The following is a 16494-nucleotide window of genomic DNA, read 5'->3' as shown; positions in this document are numbered from 1 at the left end:
TTCAATGAAGATTTGTGCCTCTTTTACCATTAGGCCAATTCTTTTTTTAAGGTGTTATTTTCTTCAATATTTTTTGTGTATTTTACCAAGCTGTTCATTCACTTTTCATAATATTTTTAGATCACTCTCATTTCTTTTCCCAGTTTTTCCTCTACCATTCTTATCTTTCTCTTTAATACTTCCAGGTAAACTTGTGTCCAATTGGCATTTTTCTTTGAGACTTTCTAGCTATTTCTACATTGTTGTCTTTTTCTGAATTTGTGTGTTGGTTTTCCCTAGCCCCATAACTTTTTATGGTCAAGTTCTTTTTTGTTATTATTGTTTGCTCATGTTTCCATTCTATTTATTGACTTTGAACTTTATGTTATAGTTGTGTCTCTCACCTGGGAATGGGGAAGCACTGTCCCAAGCTTCTGGTTTTTCATGCTACTGTTTTCAGAGCTAGTTCTGGAGGTCTGCAATTTTTGGTGCTTCCAAGTGGTATGATATAGGAAGAGGTATGGTCACTGATATCCTGGTCTGTGCTCTGATCTTTACCCAGGAGGGGCCCTTGCTCCACTGCAGCCTCAGGTGATAGTACTCCTCTTGACCCTAGAACTGTGACCAGGTCCTCTGCTCTCCTGTGCTTGTGCTGGCTCCCACCCCAGTGTCATAGACCTCTCTAGCTGACCTCCTAAGTTATCTTAGGCTGGACAAAAGTCTCACTCTGACCTTTTGTTGGCTCTGTCACTCCAAAATTTTATTTTTGGAGTTATCTTAAAGTTATTTAGAGGAGAACATAAGGAGAGTTCAGCTGAATTACTGGCTCTATCTTCAACAAATGTTTTCTAAAAATTTACAATTCACCTAAGTATTTATGACTATGTGTCAATCATTATACTAGGTCCTGGAGGATATAAAGACAAAGATAGATAGATGATTGATAGATGATAGATAGAAAAATAGATAGATAGAGATAGAGAGATGGATATATGGATGATAGATAAATGATAGACACATGAATAAATAAATATATGTATATATAAATGAATAAATGATTAGAACACATGTTCTACCCTCAAGGAGTTTACATTCTTCTAGGGAGAAACATATAATAGAGAATAGATAAGTGGACACAAAATAAAATAAATAGTATATATAAGTATGCATAAAATATAAACAAAGCAAATACAAATTTATTTTGGAAAGCAGGAACTAATAACAAGAGGGAAGAACAAGAAAGTTCTCATGTAGGAGAGCTGGTACTTATGCTGAGTGTCAGAAGGAGGTAGGGCTTACAAAAAGTAGAATTGAAGAAAATGAGCCTTCCAGCCATAGGAGAGCCTATTCAAAGTTACAGAGGTCAGAGATGGACTGTTATGTTTGGGGAGCAGCCAGTTTGGCTGGAACATGGAATACATCAGGGAGATTAATGTGAAATAGGTCTGGAGACTTAATTAGGTCATAGCAAGTTTCTAAAGGGCCTTAAATGCCAAAAAGATGAGTTTGTATTTTATCCTAGAGGCCTAAGGGAGCCTCAAAAAGTGGTTGCCAGAGATCTCATGGAGGTAGAAGAGATAAGACTTGGCTTTGGAGTATGAGAGAGAGGAAAGCATTTGTATGAGACCATCATAAATCAATCCAGTCCAACAAGCATTCATCAAATGCCAACTATGTATAAGAAACGAGAGACAGAACGATAAAATGACCAATAGTCCCTGCCCTGTTCTACAAGTTTTTATTCTACTAAGGGAAAACAACATGACTTTGAGTTAACAGTTTAGAAAAGGAATAGACAATATGGGCTAAAGTAATCAGAGATGTCTTAGAGGAAATGGACCTCAAGTATGGATAGGATTGGGACAAACAGAAAGGCAGGCATGGGAAGAGCATTTCATACAGGGAGAACAGCATGAATAAGTATGCAGAGGGAAGAATCCATTCATGAACAAGCATTTATTGAGAAGTTTCAATGTGCCAAGCACTGTAGATAGAGATAAAAAAGGAAGGGGAAAAGCATTTTCTGTCATTAAAGAGTTTATACTCCAATGGGAGAGACAATATACCTAAACCAATACATACATAGCAAGTGCAGAGTGCATGACAGAATTGGAAAGAAGAAAAAGAAATCTAGGATGTATGTGTTGGGGGAGGCCAAGTTAGAAGGGAAAGAAGAGTGAGAAAAGATCATAGGGAAACCAAAGATACCAGCCAGACTCAAAAATTCATGTTGGGAGGTAGCAAGAGATAAGGTCCCATTGGAAAGGTGAGCCAGACAATTTGATGTATGCTTTGAGACTATTACAAATTCTTAAGCAGGGGAGTGACACAATGAAAGTGATGTTTCAGAAGATTAATTGGGCAGAGGTATGGAGCCTTCAGCATTATCTAACAGAAGTATGAAATCCAACGTGTTCTTCCATTCATTTTCATTGGCTTTTTCCTGAAATGAACTACAGTTTATCCTTGCGGTTCTTATCTGTTTTACTTGAAATAAGGATAAGACTACTCCAAAATATTCTTGGTGAAAGATATCTGGGGCTTTCACAGAATCCTAAGTATTTTTGTTAATAAATAGCTACAGACATTCTACAAGCCTCAGATACAGGAAGGCTAGCTCATCTTGATTCCACAGTACTTTCAAATGTTTATTTGGAAGGAACCTAGCTGTTCACCAGAGTAAATGCATGCAATGGGATTTTGTAGCTACAGCTGACTCACCCTTCCCCCCCCCCACCTCCAACCCGGGTTTTACATAGCTACAAAAAAATGTATCTCCATCAGCCAAGAAGGCAAAGTTGTTTTAAATCAGGGGAAGCATTCTCACACATCCCACAGGGCCTTTAAAGACTGGCAGTCCCTGCTCTCTAGAGCCAAGCTCTCCCCTCATTCTTTTCCCTCGTTTACTCTCTGGCCCCCTAATAAAAGCCTGAGCCCTTTGACTGCCCTTTTTCTCAGAAACATGTTTGTTTTCTCCAGCCTCTCATGCTTGGACCTTGGCTTATGTTCTTAAGGTCTTAGGGGCTTCTCTTTTCCAACCAGAACTGCAAAAGTCAAGTTTTTTCTCTGAATTCCTCCTTTCTTATCACATGAAGAAGCTTCCTGGAGAGAGAGAAGGAACCTGAAAGTTAGAGATTATCTTTCTTTTTGCAAGATTGTATGTAAACATCCATAACGAGATGGCTAACCACCTAGCACTGCATTCTGAAAACTGAGTTAAATTCTTTTATTTTGTGTGTGATTACTTTGTATTCCTTTGTATTATTTTTTCATTTAGAAAATCATTCCAAGAAGGGCTTCACCGTAATGCCAAAGGGCTTTATATCACAAAAAATATCAAGAACACCTGTCCTAGGGTCTAGTTTCCTGATCTGTAAAATAAGGTTAGAATACATGGTCTCTAAAGATCCTCCAAGTTGTAAATCTATGACCCTGTGATTTAAAACTATTAGACTTAATGAATGATGTCTCTGACTGGCTCTAACTCTGACATGCTTTTGCTTTACTGGAGGAATTTCAGGCACAATAACAGGTCAATGGACGAAATATGGTGGGGCAGACAGGGCTTTCCAAGGTCCCTGACATCCCAGCCCCAGCTCCATTAGCCATAAGCCATTCTTGTCTCCATTTGCCATCATCATCTGTAGCCATGTCAAACAAGTAGATACCATCAATCACTCAATGAATCAACGAGCATGTATCAAGTTGCCATTGTGTGCCAGGAACTGTGCTAGGTACACCTTGGTGTTACAAAGACCAAAGGGAAAAAAATCCCCATTTACCATTAGTGTATACTTATCTGTGTCTTTGGAATGACCCAAAGTGCCCAACTTCCTTTACAAGGTCTCAGAGAAAAGAGCCAAGTCTTTATGTAAATACCAGGATAAGTTGTGTCCCCCCTCCCCTTGTGGCAAAGTTTACTGTGTCTAAAACTACAGGGAAAGAAAAGGGACACTCCAAACCACTGTTTGACAAACTTTCTGCCAATCTACTCCTTAACGCAGTGCCTGGCACATAGTAGGTGGCTGATTAAAAAATAAAATCAAACAAATGAATTTTCAGAGCTTGGCGTCTTCCTAACTTAAATATATCAGTTTCAATTGACTGCAAAGGCCTCACCTTGACTGGGCTTTGGTTCATTTTAGCCATATGCTGTTGATTTCAGGGGATTGTCCTTTTCCAACCTCATAATAAGTCCTTCTGTGCATTTGTAGAATTGTCTAAGAGCCCGTCACTGTCATAGTGGCTGAGCAGATAACAAAAGTTGAAGCCTCAGACGTGCATGCAAATAAAGTATCCCTTCACCGTAAGTCATGAGTGGTGGGAGTTGGGGCATTATAGTCTGTAAACCATGGACAGTAGTATCACGCTGGGATGGAAAGAGTAAGATCTGCCATTTTTCTGACATCACAGACAAATAATTTAATCTATCTTGTCTTCAGTTACCTCATCCTTAAAATGAAGTTACTGAGTCTTCTTGCTCTAAATCTGTAATCCTATAGCTATTTCAACTACGAATTGGGTACTCTGGGCACCAGATTGTCCTTTTTCTGTCTGATGATGGGCAATATCCATCACCTAGCAAATTGCCTGGTGCACTGAAGGTGCTTGATAATTGCTTGTCAATGAATAGCAGCTGCATCCAATGCTGAGCTATGAACAAGAATGTGACTTTTACAGCTCTTTTCAACTCCCATGACCAACATATCTTTTTAGAACCAGAGTATGATAAAAGAAAAGGAATGAGGTTTAATGGGAAAATATAGAGATCTAAGAACCACTTATTCATATATGAAGAAAGAACCAAAGAGGGCAGTCCAGGAAGGTGGCAAAACAGGAGCAAAAGTTCAGAGATAAGAAAAAGAATGGTCTGCCTTGGAGAGACATTCATTGTGGCCCTGGCCTATAAGTGGCTTGCTTCTGGCCTGATTTATATTTTATTTGCTCTTATCCTTCACTACAGTATAAAACGTGCTCTGGAAAATCTGCTGAGCTAAGAATAGAAAATTTTCCATGAATGGAATCATAGTACTGTGAGGAGAGAAGGGAATATAGAACTAGGAACTTCCAAAAATGCATCATATTTGGTACACCATCAGTAGCTCTGTGAGGCTTTCCTGTCACTCATTTAGTCATCTATCCTCATGGAACTATAGATTCTCAGAAGGAAGGGAAATTATAGATATAACATTCCTAGCAGGCAATACCCAGACTCTACTTGAACACTACAAGTGAGAGGGAACTCATACCCTCACAAAACAGTTCTCACCATTGTAATTGATAGAAAGCCATGTCCTCTATTAAGTGTATATCCCTCACACAATATGTCTCTGAAACAGAGAACCTTAGACATTTTGTGTCTACAAAGAAGCTAATATTGATGAAGCGCTTTGATCTCTTCCAAAGGACAAATCAGGATATATCAGCTGAAGAAAGCCTGAAGTATGTATGAGTTGGCTAATTGTGACCAACACAGTTATTAAGGACTTTTTTTTGGAGCTTGCTTGATCATGCACAGAACAGAGCCAACATGGAGAGGAAGTGATGATGTGGAAAGGGCACTGAATTTCTAGTAAAAGGATCTGGGTTCAGATCCTGGCCCTGTTACTATGTGCGTACCCTTGCATTAGGCATGCAACCTCTTCAGGCTTCTGTTTCCTCGTCTGTAAAATGAGAGTATGAGAAGGATTAGACAATCTCAGGGGCCCAGTTACAGCGAGAAATCATAAAATCTTAGGAGCGTGGATTTATAGCTTCATGATCATCTAAGCAAAACCACCATTTTACATATTAAAATACTGAGGCTGGGAGGTTAAATGATTTGAGCAACATCATACAGGTAGTAGCAAAGGCAGGTTTCAAACACAGGTCCTCTGACACTGTCCCCAACACTCTTCCTGTCACCATACACATGATCCTATGATCCTGGGTCATAATGTGGCACACCAGCCACCACACAAACCAGCCACCAGAAACTCCTAGAGCTCTACCCCCCTACCTTATCCAGGTAATAGAGGATCCCGGAGTCTTTTTAAAACCCATCTGGCCCTTTTGTTGTTTACTTGTTTTCAGTCACGTCTGACTCTTCCTGACTCCTTTCTGGAGTTTTCTTGGCAACAATGCTGGAGTCATTTGTCATTTCCTTCTCCAATTTGGCCCTACACACACACTTTGATCTTGGAACTTGGACTACTTGAACAGTGTTCTTCTAAGCCTAGACATTGCAAATAGTAATGAGCTGAATTTTTTCTAAATGAGATGTTTAAACTAAAGTCATGAGGTCTCCTTGAGAAGTCCAATGCCTTGGTGCTAGCCCCCCAACAGTGGTACTGCCAGTAACATATAATGGCCAATCCAATCGATGTGCATCTTAATTAATGTTTCATCAAAAGAATAAGCTATTTCAAAAAGATACCTAGAAATGATCAGGAACCAGTTGGTTACCATTTTGCAACCTCAGACACAGTTTGAAGAGCAGCCAACTGAAAATAGATAGCTGATTGGGTTTTTTGTTAAGACTGTAACTGTAATTACGTTTGAAAATGATAAAAAGAGATAAAAGATCACAAGTGCTCTTTGAAGAGGATAAATCTGATAAGTAAAATATCTATGGATGAGATCAAACTAAAAACTCCTATGTACACAACTAAGCCTTCTGTGTGTGTGGCCAAGAGAAGGATGCAGTGGACTTAAATTAAATCTTAGAATTCACGGTTTTTAGGCATTTCAGAAGTAGCTCAGAAAAATAAATGTCATTCCCAGGAACAAACCGAAAATATAATTCAAGGTTTAGGAGCTTAAAGGAAAGAAAAGAACAGAAGAAAAGCCTCAGGAAAGTGGCTAGTAAGGGCTGGAAGTTCATCTGTAGGATCAGAGGCTTAACTGCACAGAAAAATAACTGAGACATTCGCTTGATGAATGACAAGTAGGAGAAAATCGTAAGCCAGTGGGAATCAGGCCATCAATTATCAAAAGGAAAAAAGAAAGAAAGAAATCCTTACTGCCTCTCCAGTGTTTCACACATAAGATTCAGAGTTGGAAAAGACCTCAGAAGGCATATAATCCAACCCCCTTTAATTTATGGATGAGGAAAATGAAGTCCAAAGAGTGACTGACCAAAAATTATATACTTAGTGAGTGAAGAAGGGAATTATCACTTATGTAATACCTATTACATGCCAGGCACTCTGCTAAGAGTTTTACGAATATTTTCTGCTTTGATCCTCACAATAACCCTGAAAGGTAAGTGCTGTTGTTATCCACATTTTACAATTGGGGAAACTGAGGCAAACAATGGTTATGTGACTTGCCCAGGGTAACACAGCTAGTAAATGTCTGAGATTGGATTTGAACTCAGATCTTCCTGATTGCATACCTAGCACTCTATGCACTGTGCCACCTAGCTACCTTTAGGGTTACTGAACTAGGATTTGAATTCATGGCCTCTGCACTCTAAATCCAGTCTTTTCCCCCTATACCACACTGCCTTTCCATCTAAGAAATTATTTTCTAAAGTATTTTGAGAATTACTTAATGTTTGTACATTATTCTAATTTCATTAAGTGTCTGGAGTATGAAATGAGTGATGAAAAAAACCAAAAGTCTAGTGTTTTAGTTGAATTTAGAAAAAATAATTCTTTTTTTGGTCAGGGGGGAGGTGGGGGAGGGCAAGGTGATTCCTAGTGAGGGACACTATCTACCAAACCAGATCAGCAATTACTTTGAAATTTATAGTTGTTGAGAGCTGCCTTGGGTGTGGAGGGAGAGATGAAAACACTTGCCCAGGGCCACAAAACCAAGAGGTATCAGAAATGGGGCTCAAATATAAATTTTCCACATTTCAAGGCAAGGTTTCTTTCCACTGCAGCATATTATCCGTCTACGATGTTAATGCTAAAACTATTACTATTCCTTCTCGTCCCCCACCTCCTCCTATAACTACTAATTAATAATGATAATTAATGCTTGCCTAGTTAATATTCTTTGAGGCAGATGGTAGTTCAGTGTATAAAGCACTAGTTTTGGAGTCAAGGGGACCTGAGTTCCAATCCAGCCCCAAACACTTAATAGCTTTCTAACCCTGGGCAAGTCACTTTACCCTGTTTGCCTCAGTTTCTTCATCTGTAAAATGAGCTGGAGAAGGAAATGACAAACTACTCCAGTATCTTTGCCACAAAAACCCCAAATGGGGTCACAAAGAGTCAGACATGACTGAAACAACTGAACAACAACATCAAAACCCTGGACATTTTGCATAACCTCTGTTTGCCTCAGTTTCCTTATCTACAAAATGGGGGTAAGAGTAGAATCTACATCCCAGAGTTGTTGTGAAGATCAAATGAGATAATATTTGTAAAAGTGCTTAGCACATTGTCTGACAAATAGTAAGTACTTCATAAATCCTTATTCCCTTTCCCCCTCCCATGAACCCCATCTTGGAGAAAATAATCACAATTGATTCCATTAGCCCTGTGAGGATGGAGAAAGTGCCCTTCTCCAGCTGGGAATTAGGGAAACCAAAGCATGAAAAATTTAAGTGGACAGTGAGTTCACTCTCAATCTTGGGATGAGTCATTTCAAGAGCTTTGTCTAAGAATCAGGAGTCTTGATTTCACAATTCTTTTTGGGGCCTCTAATTTATAACTTGTTAGGTAAAGCATTAAATCTTTTGTAACCAGAGATGCCAAAACCCTCGACTGGCTTCACACAGCTCTTCATCTCACCCAGCTGGTATTGAGTTCAGAACAGGGAATCAGAGTAGTTACCATTCTTCAAAAATTGTATTTTTCTGATTTTTTTCCTCCCCCCCCCTTTTTTTAAACTATTCCCAACTTCCCCTGCATATCCCCAGAATATGTATAAGGAACAATGATGTTACTGCGCTAGGAAATGTTGCTGGTTTTATAAGCAGAATGAATTGTAGTTAATTCCCTAGCAATAAACAATCAGTTTTTCCAATCTGTATTTCCCAGAAGACCCATTTAGGCTCTACTGCTTAAATGATTCATTCAAATATGCAGTATGTCAGTGGAAGTAAGAGAACATTTTAATGTATTTCTTCTCTTGGGGAAATCATCTTTGGGGTTGGAACTAGAAAGCCAAAGTGTTCTGGGTCTTATTAAAATGTAATACTGCTTCTAAAACAGCAGAAAACAGTTAAATTCTTAACAACATTTTATACCTCAAATTGAATGACCTGCATTTGGAAATACAGTGTATAGTCAGTCTCTAATTTACTACTAGAGTATTTCTGAGCTATATCCTAGAGCCCCTGGACAATGGTGTGCTATTGGCCACATGCTCTGGTGACAAGGAGCCTAAGGCCTGGATACCCTTTTAGCTCTGCTACTCACACTTCCTGTGTGACCTGTAACAGGTTAATTCCCCTCTCTGGGGTTCTAAGTTTCCTCATCTATAAAATGAAGGAATTAACTGACTGATCTGTAAGAGGCCTTCCAACTCTGATCAAGTATTTCTATTATAAGGGGATAAAACTCTAGCTAGTCTGTCTAAAATATACAATGAGTGGTCGCCAATAAATGATAAGCTTTAGCAAGAGTTAGACTTTTAAGCACTTATTCAGGAGAATAAGAATTTGGTGAAGAGAGAGAGAAGGGCCTAGATTCATCTATCTATCAAAGGGAGAGCGCCAGCCTCGCCCCCTCTTCCTGACACCAAAGAAAAGCCCGCATGTCTTGCCCTCAGGCTCCTTCTCCTCACCACGGAGCTTTCCTACAGTAAATTTCCAGCAGGTGGCGTCATTCCAATAGTTACACTACTATCCTGGTACTGAAGATGACCTTGGCTAACAAGTCTTTTCGACTTAAAGTTTCCACACCACCTCACTATGTTTCATACACCTACTATTCCTGAACCTTGGCTGCATTTTCCCTCTCATTCAATCAGTCAATAAGTATTGATTAAGGCCCAGCTATGTGTCAGACACCATATTAGGAGTTGGTGATACAAAGATTAATGACCCAAGGGAAAGAGAAGCTTACATTCTAAAGAGGGGAAGGGGATGGATTGACATGTACATCTGTGGGAATGTACTAAATAAATGCAAAATTATTTTATTGGGAGCATTCTGATGGCTGGGGGGACAGGAAGTGGTCAGGTAAGACTTCATGTAGAAGGTGGCACTGAAACTGAAGGAGATAAGGGATTCGAAGTGGGGGTGAGGAATGAGGGCATTCCGAGCAAGAGGTATAGCCAGTTCAAAGGCACAGAGATGGGAAATGGAGTATCATGCATGAGGAATGGCAAGAAGGCTGGTTTGACTAGACCATAGTGTGTGGGAAGGGGAGGAGAGTACTCTGATGAATAATAAAACAAAGGATCTTCACCAAGCACCCAAATCAATTTATGATAAACTTAAACTAGTCACCAAAATTCTGAGCTTCAGATTTACCATCTTTAAGATTAGGGTGATGTGGGGCAGCTAGGTAGCGCAGTGGATAAAGCACTGCCCTTGGATTCAGGAGGATCTTAGTTCCAATCCAGCCTCTAGCTGTGTGACCCTGGGCAAGTCACTTAACCCACATTGCCCTGCAAAAAAAAAAAAAAGATTAGGGTAATGTTATTATTTCCAACTACCTCCCTCACCAGGATATAATCACCTCAGGTTGCTGGGGTACTTGAAGACCTCTTGAAAAACTGGGAAGCAGGGAACAAGAAAAATAAGAAATAAGAATCAGAAATAAGAATGGTACCCTTTCTGTGTCTAAATTTTCTTTCATTATGATTCTCCACACAGAACACCCTGGCCAAGGCAACGATCAAAGAACTGGCGACATTGCACGGCACAAAGTATACCTATGGTCCAGGAGCCACCACCATCTGTGAGTGTCAGCTTTATCCCTATGCCTTCCAGCAAAAGCTAGTCAGAGTAAATACAGCATGCCCATGTCCCTTTCTCGCTGATCTCTTCACCCTGTCTTCTAAAATGTCAAGCATGTGACTTTAGCTCAACTGTGAATTTTTTTTTCTAAAACACAATCAGATTTCTGTGTCAGAAAGGATATGGGCAGGGCAGGGAGTGAGGGACCCTCTCATGCCACAGAACCATGTGCTGGGCCTAGATACTTGGCTTACCCCTTCCTGAGACACAAACTGACACAATGGAGATTAGATATCTTCTAAGTGTGAACACAGATGTGATCTGCACATCATATTTTCAATTGCCATTTATATTCTGAATTGCTTGCTGCCTGATTTACTTTGGATTTCTTTTAATCACAGCAACAGTGGACTTAAGTGAAATACATAGTGTGTACATATCCTGATTTTTTCTTTTAACAGTGACTTTAATTTTCTATATACATAACTTTAACTACTAAGAAACAGACAAGTTTAATCACCCCATTCAGGGAATCCCTAGAAGAATTGTTTTTTACTGGGGAAGCAATCATTCTTCTGAGTTCCCCTAGAATTTGGTGACAATTTCTACACTACAATTATTGTTTAGAATTAGGAAAGAAAACCCCAGAAATTTCCCTAGAAAATGGGTTTTTTAAATGCTTACAAAAGATGGTAACCATCTTGTATACAAAGTATAGAGTATGTATTAATGTATAGAGAGACTTTAAGTGTAGTCTATGTATCTGTATAGATAAACCACATATGCTTGCACATGCTGCCTGTGTGACCTTGGGTAAGTCACTTAACTCTCTGGGCCTCTATAAAAGGAATGGATTGAAATAGATAAGTCCCTTCCAATTCTATATCTCTAAACCCTCAAAATGTGCCTCATGTACCCCAACATTTTTTAATGTTACCAACACTATCACAGGGATACAATGAATTAGAAAAGCCAGCATCTCTGTCCCACATTGTTTTATTATATATATATGTGTGTGTGTGTGTATAAAAATAATTGGGGGGGTGGCAATGCGGATTAAGTGACTTGCCCAGGGTCACACAGCTAGTAAGTGTCAAGTATCTGAGGTCAAATTTGAACTCAAGTCCTCCTGAATCCAGGGCCAGTGCCTTATCCACTGCTCCACCTCAGATCACTTATATTTAGCAAGGTAAATCCCAGTGGATTTAATATTTGGGTTTTTGTTTGTTTCAACCCATGATTTCACCAGTGTAGAGAACTCAGCCACAACAGGCAACTCATTTGTAAATCATAGTCTTAGAATATTACCTAGGACACCAAGAGTTTACATGACTCTCCCATGATCATAGTTAGTTTGTTTCAGAGGCAGGACTGGAAACTGGGTGTTCTTGACTCCAAAGTTGACCTTTTCTCTAAAATATAATGAGGCCACTTAGTATATTTAATTATAAAGTATATTTAATATGGCAAGTGAAAATCGATGGGTTAAAGATGAGTTTTTATCTCCCTCCTACTCATTTGTCCTCTCTCAACAGGCTTCTCTTGGTAACTTTCCCATGTTCCATGGGTTTAACTATCATCTCTATGCAGATCATACTTATACACATGCACACATATGTATGCATGCATGCATGCATATACATATGACAGCATGCTCTAGAATTCTTAGAACAGTTTTAAATTATTAAAGTCTAAACTGCACTAGTACTTTTAGGACACTGTATCTATATTTATACATATATATGTATATATATATACATACATATACATGGATATATATATATGTGGCCATATTAAATATATAATATTGTAGGGGCCAAAGTTTAATTGGGGAGTGTTAGCTAGGCAGCTCGCCACAATATTGGGGCAAGGAAAGAGACCAACAGCCGGGGTTTTTTTGTTTGTTTGTTTTTTTGTTTTGTTTTTTTAGTGAGGCAGTTGGGGTTAAGTGACTTGCCCAGGGTCACACAGCTAGTAAGTGTTAAGTGTCTGAGGCCGGATTTGAACTCAGGTACTCCTGACTCCAGGGCCGGTGCTCTATCCACTGCACCACCTAGCTGCCCCAGGTTTTTTTTTTTAATTCTTGCCAAAAGATGGGGGTCATAAAAACCTCAAATAACAATTAATTCTTTAAAATATATATATATATATATCTCACACGTATGTGTGTGCAAAATCTGAGTTACCTGTGTGTATAGAGAGAGAGAGAGAGCTGTGTGTGCATATACATACATACATATATACACATTTGGGAATAATCAATATAGGGATGATCATTTAACCCATAGCTGCTGATAAAATTACCAAGAGAGAGAATATAGAGGGACAAGAATAGAGGGACTAGGAGAGACAGAGACGGAGACAAACAGAGATCTATCTCCAGGCCTAGCATCTCCTAGGAGCTTCAGTCCAATTGCTTATAGGATATTTTAAACAGAAAGTCACAGAGACATCTCAAACTCAGCATGTCTAAAAGAGAACTCGTTATCTTCCCACACACACACACATACCGTGCCCCAAGTACACCATTTTTCCACACTTCTTTATTTCTGTCAAAGACACCACTGTCTTTCTAATCTCCCAAGTTCATCATCTCAACATCATCATCCATTCTTGGCTCTCCCTCATCCCAGGTAGCCAACCAGTTGCCAAATCTTGCTGTTATCACTTTTACAACACTGGTCTTATCTGAACCCTTCTCTCTGCTCACACAGCTACACCTTAGTGCAGGCCTCAATCATCTCTTGCCTAGATTATTGATCTCCCTGCTCCTGCCTCTCTTTGTTCCAGCCCATTCTCTTTACTGCTGCCAATGTAATTTTCCTTAAGCACACATTTATCCAGGTGACTCCTCTACTCAATCAACTCAACTGCCTTCCTGTTTTTATCTTCCTGTTTCATCCTGTAGAATAAAATATTAACTCTTCTGCTTAGCTTTAAAAGCCCTGCATAAGGGGGTAGCTGGATGGCACAGTGGATAAAGCACCAGCCCTGTATTCAGGAGTACCTGAGTTCAAATCCAGCCTCAGACACTTGACACTTATTAGCTGTGTGACCTTGGGCAAGTCACTTAACCCCCATTGCCCCGCAAAAAAAAAAAAAAAAACCCTGCATGATCTGGTCCCACCCTAGCTTTCTAGCTTTCTAGCGGCTGCTCTCTCTCCAAGATTCTGCTATCCAACCAAACTGGCCTCCTCTCTGTTCCTCAAACACGACACCCTAACTCTCATCTCTGCGCCCTTGCACTGGTTAAAAAGCACCCCTTCTTTACCTATACTGTATTGAGTTCCTTTCTTCTCTTAAGATACAGAATAAGTAATATCTTCTGCAGGAAGTGTTTCCTAATCCTCACACTACCCCACCCCCAACTGCTAGTGCCCTGCCTCTCAAACTACCTTAGATTTAATTACTTTATGTATGTTTGACTCATTCACTTTATATTTTCATTGTCTATTGATCCATATGGACTTGTTTTCACCTTCCCTAGAATAGAAGGTTCTTTTGAGAAGGGATTGCTTTCTTCTCTGTTCTTGTATACACAGCACCAGACATAATACTCAGCACATAGCTGAATAAATCCTTGTTGATTGACTCATTCACTCATTCTTCTTGTTTCTCAGATCCTGCCGCTGGAGGCTCTGATGACTGGGCCTATGACCAGGGCATCAAATACTCTTTCACCTTTGAACTCCGGGACACTGGAAGATATGGCTTCCTGCTCCCTGAATCTCAGATTAAACCAACCTGTGAAGAGACCCTTCTGGCCATCAAGTATCTCTCCAATTACGTCCTGGAGCACCTATACTGATTTGGAAGGCTCTGAAGACCCAAGAAAATTTTATTCTTAGATGCTAATTCTCATTTCTTACTCTTGTGAACTCTTATTTTTAATACCTTAAAGCTTTTGGAATTCTGACCTCACCTTTAAGCCATAGAATTAGTTAAAACATGTCTTCATGTTGATGAAAATAAAAATTATTCCCAATTTAAAAACCAATTGTTTGTCTGCTTCTCAGGCAATTTTAATGGGAAAATAAGAAAATGAGTAAATCACTGTTTCACTATTGGGTTCACTGCTATGGAGAATTTAAAACCTTTGGAGGGTCTGAAATGGTGTTGGGCAAAATGTCATCCCCAGACTCTGGCATATTCATTTATTCGTGCCTTCATTCAAAAGCATTTGTTAAATCCTACTATGGACAACGGACTGTGCTAGGTACTGTGAATACAAAGACAAAAAATGGTCTGTCCTTGCCATCAAGAGATTTCTATTCTACTGGAAGGATCCAAGATGGCAACAGAAAAATAAATGCAAAATACATACAAAGTAAATATGAAGTGATATGAGAGGAGAGGAGAGAGGGGAGAGGAAGGGGGAAGAGGGAAGAGGGAAGAGGGAAGAGGGAAGAGGGAAGAGGGGAGAGGGGAGAAGGGAGAGGAGAGAGAGAGAGAGAGAGAGAGAGAATGTACAACCAACTGAGGGGACCATGAGCCTCAAAGACATGGACTAGTATGATTGCATAAGGCATTCAAAACTTTTACATAGCAATATTGGGGTTTTTTAAGTCACTAAGAAAAATTGGTTTATTTCATTTGTGAGATTTCACACATTTTCACATGTTAGATGCTAAAAACAGTGTCTAAAATCCCTTCTTGTACTCCAGGCTTTCCTGTACTGTATCTTGGGATTACAAACCTTACTTAACCTGTATTAAGACACCCTCTGGCATAGTCAGTAGTATTTAATGCTTATAAGGATGCTTGTTGAAAGCAATTCTGTCCCTGCACAGTAAGAGCCCTATCTTGATGGTACAGAAGAACAATTTTAGGCATTATTCTAAGCTCATACAGAAGGGAAAAGAGCATATCCCTGTAAGCATGACAGGCTTAATAAATTTATTCTAGCAATGTGCGTGTAAGGGTGAGCTCAAATCCCCTTTCAGCTTTAGCTGACTGTATATATGAGAGGCCGGGAATGAGACCAGGTTAAAAAGAAAGAACACATATAACCTTGCCCCTTGGGCTTAGATAAGAGCATTTTGGCTATTTGTTCTTAAAAGCTTCCTGTTGGAGATGGGAGGCCTCTTAGCTGTAAGTCTGAAAATAACATGTTGGGTCTCTCTATAAGGGAAAAAGTCAAGAAGGGTTTTTAGGTTTTTTCCCCTAAAGAAGGCTTTTGCAAGATGACCCAGGTGCTTTTCTAAAAGAAAGATATAAAAGTCTCTGACACTGAATCCTAAAAGCATGGCTAATCCCAATTTTTCCATGAGGAAGAGATAACCAAGCATTTCAACCAAAGCTGTAGCTGCCAGAAGCAGACAAGCTCCAGATCTAACCATCCAATAGGGAATTTTTACAGTTTTCAGTGGAGCAGCGTCCAAGAAGTCCAAGAAAAATGAATAGGAAGAACTCTACTCACCTCCCAGCCCTCCCCAAAACAATAGAGATAATCACTAGAAAATAATGGGGCTATAATGGATTCATGATTTGCTCCTACACCATACACTGTCATCACACTTGTCCCTTATGTGTCTGTTCCTCTTGTGTATTCACTATGTGTATTTATTTTTCCCACTGATAATACATGCATTTGTGGGAGATTATGCCTCAGGTTTGTGAGATAAATGATTTGTTGCCATTTTTCATATTATAGAATTTTGTTAAATGTCTTTTCT

The 16494-nt window shown here is 39.5% G+C and overlaps 1 protein-coding gene across 1 annotated transcript in view; it reads left to right on the top strand.

Moving 5' to 3' along the window:
• CPB1 (carboxypeptidase B1) overlaps positions 1-14812 on the top strand; it is a 49214-nt gene extending 34402 nt beyond the window's left edge. Inside the window, exons 10-11 of the mRNA XM_043991725.1 lie at positions 10736-10820; positions 14440-14812. Of these exons, the coding sequence (XP_043847660.1) occupies positions 10736-10820; positions 14440-14627 (273 nt within the window). The 3' untranslated portion in view covers positions 14628-14812. The remainder of the gene's footprint in view (positions 1-10735; positions 10821-14439) is intronic.
• Positions 14813-16494: the final 1682 nt, after the last annotated feature.

The sequence above is a fragment of the Dromiciops gliroides genome, chromosome 3, assembly GCF_019393635.1.
Source record: "Dromiciops gliroides isolate mDroGli1 chromosome 3, mDroGli1.pri, whole genome shotgun sequence".
NCBI classification, from domain to species: Eukaryota; Metazoa; Chordata; class Mammalia; order Microbiotheria; family Microbiotheriidae; genus Dromiciops; species Dromiciops gliroides.
The sequence above is the reverse complement of the archived record's forward strand: the minus strand, read 5'-3'. Positions and strand labels throughout refer to the sequence as shown.